This window comes from Phalacrocorax aristotelis, chromosome W (assembly GCF_949628215.1).
Source record: "Phalacrocorax aristotelis chromosome W, bGulAri2.1, whole genome shotgun sequence".
In the NCBI taxonomy this organism is placed as follows: Eukaryota; Metazoa; Chordata; class Aves; order Suliformes; family Phalacrocoracidae; genus Phalacrocorax; species Phalacrocorax aristotelis.
The window spans coordinates 4,811,613-4,827,117 of record NC_134310.1 but is presented as its reverse complement, the minus strand read 5'-3'; the positions used below and the strand labels follow the sequence as shown (position 1 = coordinate 4,827,117).

Genomic DNA, 15,505 nt, shown 5'->3' with positions numbered 1-15,505 from the left:
GAGCAACAAGCCCATAGAGGAGCTGAGGCCAGGAAAAATGGCCTTAACTTAAATACCCCATGGGCTGGGGTTGGGTCCTGGTGGTAACGGAGCAGTGGCAAATTCCCATTACAACCGGCAGCACCCAACTCTTCAGCTCATTGGGGGAGGATTTAATTCATAATTTGCAATTTTGCCAGATTGTATCTGTACATAAACAAGTTGTTGAAGTGCAAGTTGCCTGGTGTAGGCTCTCGGTAGCTGGAGATAACCTGCAGGGATAGATTTGTTGAGAGATGCATAATATTTGCTGCAACGTATAATGAGCCTTAAAAAATTCCTGAGGATGGATTCACAAAGGGCACAGCAGACACTTGTGCCTCCACACCTCAGTGAGCGAATGAGCAGCACCTGTAATCTTAAGCAAATAGTCCTCGTGGTACTTCCCAAGTGATATCATACCAGAGACGTACAGCAGATCTCCAGTGTTGATGTGCCCCAGGTCTGCTTGGCTGGCTAAACTTCTGTTAGAATTTTGGGAACTGGAAAGAGTGGCTGTCACTAAAATGAAGCAGGCATTAAATATGTCATTGTCCAGTTCATTGGTCACTCTGGAGGTGGCTCTCCAACACTTTTTATTTTGGATTTGCTGATGGGACTTCAGGTGAAGATGGCTTCTGATGGCCTGCTTATAGGAAACTAATAGTTCCAGCCAAAAAAAGTCAGTTTTATATAATATGTGTAAATATATATGGTTCACATGGGCTCAACTTTGCCAGCCAGATGTTGTTAAGGGTGAATCCTTGTATGCCCAAGGATTTTGTTTGAAGATTAGTATTAGTATTGAAAAGTCCAGTAGGTAATGGAGAAATACCAGGCTGAAGGTCACCTGTGTGATCTCAGTCCCCGAAGTGTAACCGCTTTAATTATGTGATGAAACCACGCTCGACTTCCGGGGCTCTTCCTTCAGCTAGGAGCTGTTTCACGCATCCTTGGCATTGTGGAGACTGGCCAGAAAGCGTTGGGCTGTCCCCCCAGGGCTTCTTGGCCATTCCTCTCCTCCCAGCATCAGTGGGAGGTCTCCATCTGTGTCAACGTCACTGGGGCTCTGGCTGGCCACTGTAGGCAGCCTTGGCACTGGCATCCTATGGAGCATCTTCTTAAATTATACTGACATGCTCCATTTATGGAGTTGCTCCCTTGCCAGCAGCCACGAGGGGTGATACTACCTCTGCAGCCACCTATGGGGCTTTCTCCCCATCCTTGATGCAAACGAGCATCTTCCGTGGCCAGTGTGACCCTCTTTGCATCCTTCCTCATCAAGGCATCTCCTACCCTTGACTACTTTATCCAGATCTAAGCAAAATCCTTATTCTTTTTGAGGAGGGATCCTCAGTTTTGGGTGGATGAGCTTATTACGTACCACTTAAAAACCAAACACCCCACCTTTCCTGGCTCAACCCTGTACTCTCCAAGCAAGACTGGTCCCAGGGGGAAGTCTGGTCTCTGTCATTAGAGGCTGGGGCAGGTGCCCAGCCTGGCAGTAAACCCCTGGTGCTATTGCTAGTGAGCCAGTTCCCTCCTGCAGCATCATCTTTGGGTCTGCAAAGTGGCTCATCTCCTCTAAAAATCTATCAATTTCCTTGCAAGGGAGACAGTGTCACTGTGTTTTCCTCATTGTTTCAGGCATCTTGCAGGGAAGAGATTGAAAGGTGAGGAGCACTCTCTGCCCCACCTTCCCGCCAGAGGGGAGAAACACTAGGTATTAGGGTGGGTGGTTTAATAACATGTTCTTCTGGAGACAAGATGTTCAGAGGAGAGGTGTGCTTAAGGAAATACTTGCCTTTTTGGGGGTTTACACCTTCCTTTTTTTTTTTTGTTCATAAAAGGAAAAAAAACACCTCTCTGCCTGCCTTTCAAATAGGCTTTTAAGGATCCTAACTCCTTCTTGGTAGGAAAGAAGTGTCTTCCAAATTGGAGTCAAGTGCTTGGCCAAGGCAATGGTGTCACCCCCGTGGAGCTGGCTTCGGGTGGGGTGTCAACGTGGGTGGCTCCGCACAGGGACACTTGCACAAGGGACTTGCTCAAGGTTGTGGAGCAATTGATGGATGAGGGCACAGAGCCCCAGCAGCCCTATATCCCCAAAATAACAAAACGGCTAAGGAGCAAAAGCTATCAATCACTGGTCAGTGAAACACCATCCTTCCCAAAAATGGAAGGGTTTTCACCCAAAAAGGGGATAAAGCTCAGCTCTCCCCGATTCCCCCTTTTTCCTGTTGCAGCCTCAGGTACCTAAATACACTGGCAGAGCTTGCCATGCACCCACGGGCAGTGCGGGGTGAATTGGTTCTGTAGCCAAATAGCATCTCCCAGGGTCATTCTTTTATAAATGGGGCTTTTCACTGCAAGAAAGTAATGAATGAGTTTTAAGCATGCCTATACATGCAATGTTTCGAGATGTCATTTGCAGAATATATTTATTTTAGGTGCCCTCCACCCTTTCCCCCCCACAACCTTGGTTTATTTTAACAATGCTGTAAATTTCTATTATAAAATGGGATTTTTTCTATTTAACTCCATGTAGTCCATTCTGCATTTTCACGTGTGTGTGCATGCACTGGTGACATTTGTCACCATCAGATGCTGTTTTTAGGCCTGTTATTCTTGAGGACCCCACCCTTGGCTTGGAGAGGGGAAGGGGGGAGCGCAGGAAGAGGGAGAGGAGGGAGAGGGAGGAAGGAAAACATCAGGCTCAGCACACTTCCAGCCTGTGGCCATCAACTTCCCCAGAAGCATGGGAACCATAAAGTCATTTCTCAAGCTTGCTGAGCTCCAGAGCTGTCAAACCACCTTGCAAGTTTTAAAAATGCAAATGTATGCAAATGACATTTAAATGACATGAATCACCTTCAGTTTTGCCAGGATCCTGTAAAGTTATCGGCTTGCCTAAGTGCTTCGGTTAACAGAAACACATCTCAAAAGGACCAGCAGGGGAAAAGAAAGGAAAAGGCATCCATTACCACCAAAGGGAGCTGTACATCATTTTATCTTATAATCATATGCCCCCATATCTTCTAATTCCATTTTTTCATGCTTTCTTGATGCCAACTGAATAATCCACAAATTAGGGAGGAGGCAGTTTAGTGTCTGGAAAAAAACCCTCTATAAAAACAGTTGTCAGGGTAGTCTAATATTCTGCTTTTCTGATCTTTTGCACTTAGGGTGATCTAGCAATAAAAGATCAAAATAGATTTGTAGGAGGACATGTTCCGTCATGTAAGGAATTCCTTTAACACTAATGCTCCTTCCAAAGAAAAATAAATGAGTAGAAGATAAATACAGCAATAGAATTTTAATTGCTCATGTGTATTATTAAGGATACAAAGCCCTAAGAAGGAAGTTATCTCTTCTTTCCTGGCTCAGGAGTTAGTTATTGTCTTACACTCCACTTGAAGAACACATTGGATTTACTTACATTTATTGGTGATTTTCAAGGAAGATTTGATATGGAGCTGGTTGGGCTGGTAGAGGAGTGCAGCTAGTTAACATGGTTAAGCACAGCACACTGTAATGAATCAATTTGCTTCAGACAGCAGACATAATTAGCGTGGAGCTAATGGGCACACCAGGGGATGAGGGACTGGAGCATCGTCCTTCTGCTGAAGACGTCAGTGGCTGGAGGTGAGGGGAGCTCAGAGGGGTGTCATTCCCAGTTCCTCTCCCATCTCTGGGCATGGGGAGGTGGGTGGAGAGGGCTTCCCATGGTGGGGGCTTCCCTCCAGCACCCCCGTGAGGCTTCACTAGCTCAGGGGCAGCTTGTCCCCCATCCCTGCATTGTTCCCACCAGGCTGGTGGTCTGTAACCCACCGTCTTCCCAAGGCCTTTGCTTGCCGGCTCCCACACAGCAAGTGTTTGGCAGTGCTGATTAGGTGTGTGGGAGATATCTGCAAGGTCTCAGCTGGTGATTGATCCTGCAGAGGGAGGAGAAGGGAGACAGTGTTCCTCTTCCCACGGAAATGTTTGCTGCAGAGTCTGATCCCCTCTGCGGCTCCCCAGGCTCCCCCAGAGGTCACTGGCTTGCTAACCAAGGTGAAGCAAGGATTTCCCTGGACTACTTCCATCAGACCAGGCTCTTTTCATCCCCAAGGGCTGGAGGCAGGTGGTAGGGTGGGAGCCAGTCCCACACCATGAGGCAGACCAGGTCCCCACAGCTGGTGGGAAGGAGGTTTGGAGTCAGTGCAGCCAGAAACTGGGCAGAGAAGGCTACCTAGGACGTGGTGATGGATCCCAGGAGAGATGTGGAGGGGGCATGGGGTGGGATTGGGAACTTGCCAGAGATGCAGAGGGTGAGATTAGAAACCTGCCTGATGGTCTCAACCTTGCAATAGGGGCTGGAACAGGGCTGCAGTTTTATTTATGTGCACCCTGGGCTGTCTCGGAGATCAACTGCTTGGCTGTGAACTGAGTGTCTACCTGCAGTGGGACCACAAGCCAGGGCTCATAGAGGTGACACTGCATGAACACATGCACTGTGTCCTAGGGGTTTCCAAAGGGTTAGTGTATTCAAAGTTCTTCTGGCTGTTTGATGTATTCTGTGTGTGATGGGACTAATGTATTCGTTGCCTCCTGGAGGAAGTCGCTCTCCTTTCCTGGGATTTTTCATGTGGAAGGGCTGCTGGAGCCATGTGAAAGAGGAAACATCTTACAGATTAAAAAAAGGGCAAAAAAATCAGGTTTTCCTTTTGGGTGTGGGCTTTTTGCTTCCGACTTTCCCTTTGAAGCTGGAGCTGCTCTAGCAGAGGAAGGTGTCTGCCAGCTGCACAGGGCATTTGATGCCATGCTAACAAGTCCAAACAGGATTGGGAATGGAGCAAGTTCAGCTTATGGGTGAAGATAGCAGACAGCCATCTGCCCCTGGCCAGGCCCTTGCTCTCTGGTTGTCTTTCTCTGAGCATTTAGGTACACAACTCTTCGCTTGCCACCCCCCCCATTCCCAGATCCCTCAGAAAGACACCCCTTTGTGGGTTGTTCACATGCTGAGGTGACCTGGGATAGTTTTCAGGCAAGAAGTAGCAGGAGGGCACAGAACTGGAGACCTGCTGCCTCATAAGGACTGCTCTGCTGATGCAGCAAACAGCCATGACCAGCAGTCCCTCCTGTTTGGGACGTCCAGTTGTACCAGTACGAAAAACAATTGCGTAGATGAGATGGACACTCCCTGGCTCATCTTGTTTCAGTGGTGTAGGTGCTGGCACTTGGCCGTGTGAAGCAATACACCATCACACTTCCCCCACATAGCTCCTGGCAGGGCAAAGCGAATATGTGCCCGGAAAGATGTTGGCTCTGGGAGGATGTGGAAGAAACATGATGGGGAGGGATGTGAAAGAAAAGAGGGAGCTTGTTGTGGTTATGAACCGTGAATAGGGTAGGAACTGAGAAGAGAAGGATGGAGACAAAGAAGGAGATGGAGAGATGTAGAGGGAAGCAGAGGTTAAATCACAGAGGACCTAGAAAGAGTTAAAGGTGACATGGAGATGCACTGGGGAAGTGCAAGCAGGAGGTGATTACAGAGGTCCAAGTGAGGCAAGGGAGAGGAGGACACGGAGACAAGGCAGGGTCGTTTTGGCATTGATTGGGAATCCCCTGTTAATGGTCTACTATGTGTTTTGTCCTAGGGCACTAAATGAGAATATGGCCAATGGCATTGAAGATCTTATTGGGATCCCATTCCCAAACCACAGCAGTGAAGTCTTATGTGGTTTAAATGAGCAGAGGCATGATGGTCTCCTCTGTGATGTCATCCTCATTGTACAGGACCAGGAGTACCGGACCCATCGGTCCGTCCTTGCTGCCTGCAGCAAGTACTTCAAAAAACTCTTCACTACCAGAACTTTAACAGACCAGCCCTATGTTTACGAGATTGACTTTGTCAAGCCTGAAGCACTTTCTGCCATCCTCGAGTTTGCCTACACCTCAACCCTCACCATCACCACCTCAAATGTCAAGCACATCCTCAGCGCTGCCAAGATGCTGGAGATCCAGTGCATTATCAATGTATGCCTTGAAATCATGGAGGCAGAAGAAGAAGATGACAAAGAGGATGAAGATGACGATGAAGACGAAGATGAGGAGGAAGAGGAGGAGGAGGAGGAAGTGGAAGATTTTGTCAATCAGGGGAACCTAACTGATGTCCGAGAAGTAAGCTGTCACCAAAGCCCTTCTAAGTCTGATCTTACCAAAGAAGCATATACAGAAGCACCTAAAGACTTTCCAAATCACTATCCAGCTGATAACTCTGCTGGACACTTGGGTGTGATACAAGACTTCTCCATTGAGTCCTTGCTAAGGGAAAACTTGTACCCTAAGGCAAACATCCCAGAAAGGAGGCCAGCTCGCTCTCCTCTCACCCCTAGCTTCTTCCCCCATCTATGGAATGGTGATTTTAGCTCCTTTTCCCAGCTCGAGGAGCTACAAGTAGACAATGGCCCCTTGGATCTGGTGATCAAAAAGAGGAAGATCAAAGAAGAGGAGAAGGAAGACCTGCCTCTGCCTCCTTTCCCTAATGACTCCTTCAAGGACATGTTTACCAACACCCCAGAAGGTCCCTTAAGGCATATTAAGCCAGAGACTGACTATAGCGCGCGCCTCAATTTCCTAAGTGCTACCCAGTTTGGAGGAGATTTTCCCCCATGGCCCCTGGAGGAAGAGAGGAAGATAAAACCCAAGGCATCCCAGCAATGTCCCATCTGTAACAAAGTCATCATGGGGGCTGGCAAGCTGCCCAGGCACATGAGGACCCACACGGGAGAGAAGCCATATATGTGCAATATCTGTGAAGTCCGCTTTACCAGGTGTGCATTGGTTACCTCTGCCATGCATGGCCATGTGCAGGGTGGTGGTTGTTGAAAGGGCCACATCATGACCCATGGCTGATTCCTAAGCTACACATCTCAAAGATGTGCAAAGAAAGCAGGGTATGATCTCTAGCCCTTTGGAAAAAAGGGAGGAAGGGACGGTGGAGGAAGAAAATGAACCTGCTGATTTTGGTGGGTTGTGGATCACATCCACAGCTCACTGGATCCATCCGCTCGCTTGACAAAAGCTTAAATAATAAGTAACAGGATATTTTCAACCCCACCATAGCTCACCACAGTTGGATCAGAGGGAGCTGTAAAACAGATGGTCAAACAGCCAAGGATGCTTCATCTCTAATGTACTGGGAGATGCGTTGAGTTGGGAGGGCCACATAGCTGCGGGATGTAATTAGTTTGGGTTTGCACCTTTTGGCATCAGTGTAGACCACAACAAAGTTGCACATATTTAGCCATGACAGTGCCTGGGCTTTCTGAGGCTGGAGCCATCCTAATTATTATACGTTGTAGTGAGATGGGTCTTGGTCTCTTCTCCCAAGTAACAAATGATAGAACGAGAGCAAAAACAACCTCAAGTTGTGCCAGGGGAGATTTAAATTGGATATTAGGAAAATTTTCTTCACCGAAAGACTGGTCAAGCATTGGAACAGGATGCCCAGGGAAGTGGTTGAGTCACCATCCCTGGAGGTATTTAAAAGATGTGTAGATGTGACACTTTGGGACATGGTTTAGTGGTGGACTTGGCAGTGTTAGGTGAATGGTTGGACTCAATGATCTTAAGGGTCTTTTCCAACCTAAATGATTCTGTGATTCTATGATTTATCACACCGAATGTTGGCTGCCCAAGAGCCTGGCACCTCGACTCCTTCGATGGTCAATGGAAAGAGATCAGCACCCTCAGAGAGGTAGATGAGGAAAAGGGATTAGCAGGGGTCATCCCTGACCACAAAGACAACCTGTGGGGCTTAGATTAGGGCACCTAACTTTTAGGTATCTAAAGTTAGGTGAGACCAGCTCCAACATGGGCTGCTCCAGGGCAGGCATGACCAGCCAGATCCACCCCTGGTACCAATTCCCAGCCTTTGCACCTCTCTCCACCTCAGCAGACCCTTCAATGGTAATAAATCAGAGTAGGATACAGAAATCTAATGCTACAGCTTGCAACCCTTTTCTGAAAAGCTGGGCAAATTTAATCAGTGAGCAGAGACAAACAGATTTCTGGGCCTGCTCTTGCTGGGTATAATTAATATCTAATGAGTACAATCTTTACCATAATAATAAAGCTTTCTGACAAAAGCATGGTATTTCAGCTCCTGGCTGTGTGTGAGAGAGAGAGCCCTATTAGTCTGGGGCGAGCAAACCAGAGGAAAATAACATGCACAGTAGGCAAAGTCGAGCTCCTGACAATGGCCGGACACCTGGGGTGCTCCTGCATTCAGCCTGTCTTTTCTTCTCCCGTCCCTGTGATAATATTCAAGTGGAAGTTATGCAGATGATGAGGATTTGACCTGAAAATAAATTTCCATGCTCTGCTCCATTAACGCAGCAGACACCATATTATAATGCGGGGAGCATTGTGCCTCAGGCGGGCGTACGCAACATGAGCCAGCTCACCCTGGTGTTTGCAGGGGAAAGGCCACTGCCCGGTGCTAACTCCTGCCTGCAGGAATTTGTATCCGGCTCCTGATGATGCTGCATCCTCAAGTTAGCGCTAGGTCATTACTTCCGGACAGGCGGGTGCTGCTGGGAGGAGCGGGATGGGCTCAGCCCTGCAAGTGTGGCTGCATCCCAGGCTGGAGGGACCACCTGGCCAGCCCAATCCTGCGGTCCCCATCACTCTCCTGGGTGTGATGCTGTGGGTGCTAATTGCTGACAATGAAATAGCTTGGCTTGACCCATCACTGACACCTTCCCTGTGATGGGCATACTAGAGCTGAGCCCTCCCAGAGAGCTCCCAAAGTGCTTTACAAGCAAGGGCAGCATCATTGAGTTCGTTTGGGGAAACTGAGGCACAGAGAGATGTTGATACTGACTCACAGTCACTGTGAAGGTTAGTAGGAGGGTTCAGGTGGGAATTCAGGTATCCTGATCCCTAATCCAGACAGGTTAAATCAGCTTCTTGGAGGTTAAAAGCTCCACGCAGAGATGGTCTAGTGTGGCCCATTACTAATGCAGGGTTAAACCCAATAGCTTCTAAATACAAAGCATAGGGGTAGGAGGGCTTTAACCCAAGAAAATAACCACAAAGAAAATTGGGACTAATCCAACAGTGAAGCTGTTCGTTCAGGTCACCCCGCACAGAGCTAAAGGCTGGAGGGTTTTTTCCTTCTTTAACACCCTGAGCAAAGTGGAAATTTCAAAACATTGGTTTATTTTTAAATGTATTTGGAAATATTTTGAATAGCATGCAACTGTGTGGTTTTATTTGGTTTTTTTTCTAGCCATTTTCAGCATGACTCTAATGTGAGAGCTCTCCTTTAGGGGAAGGTGCATTTAAGCAAAATGGAGTGACTGAGATGTAAAAAGAGATTTCTGCCAGGATTTCCTAAACTCCACCACTTGCATTAGGTGTTTTACTCTTGTGGGGGGTGGGGGGGCGGGTGGGTGGGTGGGGGGAGCATATCTCACACTTCCTGAAAGCATCAGACTCACACCCTTGGAAGTGAGCAGTGCCTTCACTGGGGAGATGCAAGCCCAGACAGTCCCTGTTGGGGTCCCCTGGGAGTGAGGGTGCAGGGAAGCAGAGGTTCCCAGATGGGATTTCTAAATGAATCAGTCCTTTGCATTATTTCTGCATTCGAGAAACTGTGGAGGAGCAAATTTACTGGGGGAAATAGAGAAAATAGATTTTCCTGATGGGGAGTCCCCCAACCTCCCCATTAGATCCCTCTCCCTTCACATCCCATGGCAAGGACCCCACTAGACCAGGGCCCTAATCATTCGCCTAATGCAATTGCATTAAGGTTATTCACACACATGGAGTGCAGTTCTCCTTTGGAGACCCTGTGAGCCGAGCTCCCATCTCGCAAACCCTGTGTTCCCCATGCTGCATCCTCCCCTGGGTGCATCACCACAACCAGAGCATCTTACCCCCCCAACCTCTGAGCTGCTCCAGGTAGGGCCATAAAACCTCTTTTTCATTCCATGGAGATGCTGCCAGGGCAGGGAGGATTGAGTTTCTCCCCATCTGCTGCCAGAGATGGGTAATAGCCTGAAAAAAGCTTTGCCTGTATTTACATATTACAGTCCTGGCACGCTGCATGTTTATTAGGATAAGCGATCCTCCTCGGTTAAACATTACATATATAGGTTTAAATTATATTATAGGTGGGGCCGGTAGCTCTGCTCTTTATTAACATTTTCCAACACTTTGCATTACGAGCCCTGTGTTCATCTGCTTATGACTTCGCTGCATATTATCCATTTGGGATGAAATTTTCCACGCTGCTTTGTCTGCTGCTGAGCACCAATTTCAGCCCTTTCGGGGGAAATGCGCCCTTGTTAAAAATCTTGGGAAAACAGCATCTTTGAAAATTTCAGAATGGGAAGTTGGGATTTGGCCCTGGGCTTGGCATGGGGACCAAGAGACTTTTTTTGTCTCCCTAAAAATCTGCATGAGTTGTAAACCTCATGTGAGCTTGTTACAACCTCCATACAGGCAGGGAGCATCTCCACTGCATGCGCTGCTGCTGCAGATGCAGGACCAGGCTGGGACTGGCTTCCTGAAGGCAATAAAGCATCATCCGGTGAAGAAGTGACTATCCTGCTAGGGATACTCCTTGATCCCGAGGGACTGGTTTGCAGGGATGCCCATCCCGGGACTGCGCTCTTTGCGGTGTGGCCGACACTGGCGTGCTGCTGGTCATGTCACCAAAAACTATTTTGAGATGCACATAGGCAGGGTGTTGGAAATTGGTGCAAAGGCAGCACCTTGCAAGTTTTGAGGGCTTGACCTGCCAGCTTAAATAGATTTTTTGGGGTGGTTTTTACTTTTTTTGCATGCTCACATATTTTATATATAATAAGGATATGAATTCCATATATTCTCCATATTCTTAGCCACATTACTAATGTCTTGGTGGGATCATACTGAAAGCATTTTGGAAAAAAATATGAATTCTCCCACTTTGCTGTTTACTTACTTGAACTCTGCTCATGCAACCTAGGCAACGCACTTGGCCTGGTTCAGCTACAGTCAGCTTCTCTTTTTATTATTGTATGCCTTCACTGTGATTTTTGTAGATGGCAGAAGGAAACATTCATTGAAAAAGAAAATAGTGATTGGACTGCCAGCTTGTGAAAATATTCTTGCTGCTTTTAGATGTTCCCCCTAAAAAGAAAAACTATATTTGTAAATAAGTGCTATTGGGATGGGTATTATGCAGTCCCATGGCTGTATATAAAAACCTTCTCCAAAACATGTGTGAGGCTGGATGTGCGTGTCTTGGCCTTGGAGGAGATGGATGGGAAGGACAGCGGGTGCAGAGTGCCCCAGTGCTGCCCACACCTCTGCCTGCTTCACCCTGTGCAATGCTCCCACTTCAAACAAAAGCTCCTGAGACACCCAGCCCTACAGCCCATGTTCTCCTGGTTTTAGTTGGTTTTGGGGGATGTGAAGTGGTGTTGGGGTGGGGCTGAATGCAGTCCCCAGTGTTTGGGCATGGGGCAGAGGCTTTGGGGCAGCAAGGATGTTCACGCCCCACCATCCTGGAGAGGCAGCGGGAGATGTACGGGGCAAATTTGGCATGGTTTTGTAAAATAAAGAGAGGCCAGAGTTGAGAGTACATGGTCAGTGTAAGGATAAAAGGAAAGGAAAATCAGCTTCAAGAGGGACTTCATTTAAGCAGTATTGCCCCACATTTCCAGGCTATCAAAACTCAACTAATTTCCTTATTTGCAGGCAGAAATATAGCTGTACTTATTTAGATATTCCCATATGGGTTTTGAGTTTATTCCAGAGGGTTTTTTCCTCCAATTTAGGCTGTTTTGAATTCTCTGAGATGGGCTGCAAACTCCTGACATGGAGGACTGGGTCTATGCGATGTTTAGGTGCTGTCACCCCAGGAAGGAGGAGGTGGATGTAAATGCCACCCTGCAAGAGCAGCCATACATTGGGGCAGTGCCATGGCTGGAAACCCCAGGATAAGCCCCCCACCCTCCCATCACCTTTCCCTCTCCTGATCCAAGGGGCAATCCCAACTGCATCACTTCCAGCCCACACCACCTGACTAAGCGCCTTTTCTTTTGCAGGCAGGACAAGTTCAAAATTCACATGCGGAAGCACACGGGGGAGCGGCCATACCTGTGCATCCACTGCAATGCCAATTTCGTGCACAACTACGACCTGAAGAACCATATGCGCATCCATACGGGTGTCCGGCCCTACCAGTGCGAGTTCTGCTACAAGAGCTTTACACGCTCCGACCACCTCCATCGCCACATAAAACGCCAGAGCTGCCAGATCACACGACCCCGGCGAGGACGCAAGCCAGTGGCATGGAGGGCGGCCAGCTTGCTCTTCACTCCAGGTGGTCTGCCAATGGAGAACACCTTTGTGATGCCACCAACATTGGAGGAGCTGAGCAGCCACCTCAGCGGCACGACCATGTGCCTTCCCGGCCCCAGCCCCAAGCACTTTTTGAGCAGGGCCAAGACCACCTCCAGCTTGCAGGAGCTGGAGAGCCACTTTGAAGAAACCCAGATGAAGCTCTTCAGGCGAGCCCAGCTAGACATGGAGAGGAACGTGGGCATCTTTGCCTTCACCCTGAGCCATAATGAAAACCTCGCCGCCCAACCCTTTTACCCTCTTCCCAATCCTTGGAGCACAGGCTTCAGTGGCTTGGCGGGACTCAGCCATGTGGCTCCCATTTCAGAGGCAAGCAACTAAACCCGTGCCTGGTCCCACCATGGGTCTGCTCCCTTCCCAACAGGGCAGCCAGCTCCCTTGGGGTCCCTGCCTGCCATTTCACATCATCTGGCTCCCAAGAAGCTCTTTGTCCCCTTGCTGGCATGGCCTGCTGGGGGGCTTGGGGCATGGGACCATCCCCAGGTGGGTGGGCAGGTGCTGCACCCCATGGCCACTGGAACTTTAGACTCTGCAATGCACTATGGCTTTGGGGCCATAGGGCACATGCTGCCCCATCCAGCTGCCAACCGCTCATGGCTCCATCCAGAAAAGCCAGGCCAGAACTGCTGCTCTCTTGAACACTCCCAAAAACGTCACTTGCCTTAGTCCAGGGCATGGCCATCACCATGAGATATCTCTTCTGGGAGAGATGTTCCCCATTTTCCACCCGTGGGGCCTGCTGAACAGCAACAAACCATCCAGCTTTGGTTTTGATATGTTAAATCCCTTGGCCCTTTTTGGTCAAAAGGACTTTTTTTTTAATTAATTCCCATGTCTGGCAACAAAATTTATTCTACAAGGGATAAAGGGGAGGGTCAAGCAGCCACTTTGGGAGGGGGAGGATCCTGGCCATTGCCTTTCTCAGCAGTATTTCAGATTTCCAGGGCTGGTGAAAGCCCTTCTGTGCAGAATGAGTTGAAACCCTAAAAAAAGTTTTTAAAAAAAGAGGTAGAAAATCACCCAGGAGCAAAGCTCAGTAGAAAAGGGGTTTTTACTTATTTTGGTTCTTTGTCCATTTCAAAATTTCAGAAGGAGGACTAAAGCCTATTTTGAGTATTTTAACTTCAGTTGCTTGAAAAGGTGAAGGAAAAATTTTGGAAGGGTCAAAAATGTTTCAATTCTGAGCTTTTATTAAACCCTTGCTTTGTGAAAATATACCATGTGGGAATTTTGAAATTAAAAATTCATTTCAAACCAAAGAGTCAGAATTCACTGCTGCTGACCGTTCTGAAATGTCTGGATTTGTGTCCTTAATTCCCCCTAATTCCTATATATATTTTGATGAAAAAATTTACAAAACACTTGAGTGTCCCCAAATCTGCAATATCGATGGGAAAAAGTTGGGTGTGCAAATATCCCTGCTGCTTGTCTCAAGGGATCTTTGTGGAAAAGAAGTCCACTAAAGATGTCTTGCAGATGAGATTGTCTACTTGCAAGCAAGTAGAAATACTATTTTTCTTCACCATTTGTTGGTTCAAGAGATGAGGTGGTAACATATGATGGGGTGCTCCAAGCTGAAGGTTGCCCACGGTGGCCACCAGGTTTGGGGTCTTTCCCAGCATCCCTGCAGACCCTGGCCTGGCCACCCCTATCTAATATTTTTATTGAGGCAAAAAAAGTGGCAGATTGGCTGGCTACTCCCGAGAATAAAGGCTTTTGATGGCCATCTGCCTCTGATGGCTCCTCTGGGATGTGGTGGGACCCCAGTTTCACCACTGGCTGAGATGGTGCCCTGGGAAGCTGGTTTTACCTGAAACCGTCTCTCAGAAAATGTAAATGTTACAAATTTAGGGCTTTTTCTTTCTCTTTTTACTGTTACCTTTCAACATCAGCAGAATCAAAGGGAACGAGAGGACCACGGGTTCATTAATTTTTCAGTTTGCCCATCGATGGTGTTGATCTGAATCGGTGGCTCAATGAGGGTCTCCCCACCGGAGCATGGAGGGGATGCAAGGGGTCCAGGATCCACAGGCCCCTATGAGGGCATGAAGGACTTCTGCTCTGAGACCATCCACAGCAGAACAAACCCCAGGAACTGCCCAACGCTCACTTCCTCCTCCAAAAAGAAATCCACAAAGACTCCACATGCAACAAGTCAATGGAAGGAAAAAAGAAAAAAGAAGAAAAACACTAAAGAAAGCTTCATCAAACTTTTTTTTTCCCCCATATCAACTTCTTACACAGGCAACATTTTGCAGATAACTGGTTACTTCAGGTGGTTTTTTGGTCTACGATTTGGAATCATTGTAAAGCATCTAAAGATGCCAAGTACTGTATAACCTACAAGTACTTGAAGCAAGGTGGTTTTTCTGTCTCAATTTTTTTGTTGGGTTGGTTGGGTTGTTTTTCCTATTTGTCTAGGAGTGAAAGACCTTTGCAGTTTTTCTATTTATAACTATTTTTACGTGATTGCTTTATGTACAAAAAAATGGGGGGAAAATCAAAACAAAAAAGGAGAAAAACACACAAACAAATTTGCCTTAGTTACTCATGGGATAATCACCCTTAACTTTCATTGATGCTAGAAGGTGGATGGAAAAAAAGATACTAGATCCTTTTATGTATTTATTAAACTGCATCAATCGATGCTTTAAATTATTAGCAGGACTTGGTTCTCTTGCTTGTGTGCACATTGAGAAGGCCAAGCCACTGCAGATGCTGAGCTGCCTCCCTTCTTGAGCCAGCGTGGCCATCCCCGTGGCCTCAGGTCTACGGATGTTTGCTGGACACACAAATTTCGTGCTTTCCAAAGGCACCTTTTGGAAAGCCAGAATAACCACACATTAATTAAGCATCTAGCTGGTATGGGCTCCAGCCCGAGGGAGTTGTTGGCATTGTGATGCTGATGACAGTTAATGAGTTAAGGTTGATTTTCTCTCATTGCACTGGGTTGGGTTGGGTTGCATGGAGCTGGGTGCTGGCGGCAATCACGTTTTGGGGTGGGGAGGGAGAACTAGAGAAAACCCTATTTCTTCCCATTTCAATGTTGTACAGTTAGTCCAGGCCACAGGTATCCATTTGGGATCTG

General features: G+C 47.6%; 1 protein-coding gene across 2 annotated transcripts in view; it reads left to right on the top strand.

The window, feature by feature from the left end:
• Positions 1–15,071, top strand: part of ZBTB7C (zinc finger and BTB domain containing 7C) — a 46,281-nt gene extending 31,210 nt beyond the window's left edge. The window contains exons 1-3 of one of the 2 annotated variants that reach the window (XM_075077224.1): positions 3,070–3,660; positions 5,655–6,830; positions 12,102–15,071. In XM_075077224.1, coding sequence (XP_074933325.1) covers positions 3,596–3,660; positions 5,655–6,830; positions 12,102–12,738 — 1,878 coding nt within the window. In that variant the 5' untranslated portion in view covers positions 3,070–3,595 and the 3' untranslated portion in view covers positions 12,739–15,071. Of the gene's footprint in view, positions 1–3,069; positions 3,661–5,654; positions 6,831–12,101 lie in introns of those variants that run through there. The other variant, XM_075077225.1, reaches the window with a different exon arrangement.
• Positions 15,072–15,505: the final 434 nt, after the last annotated feature.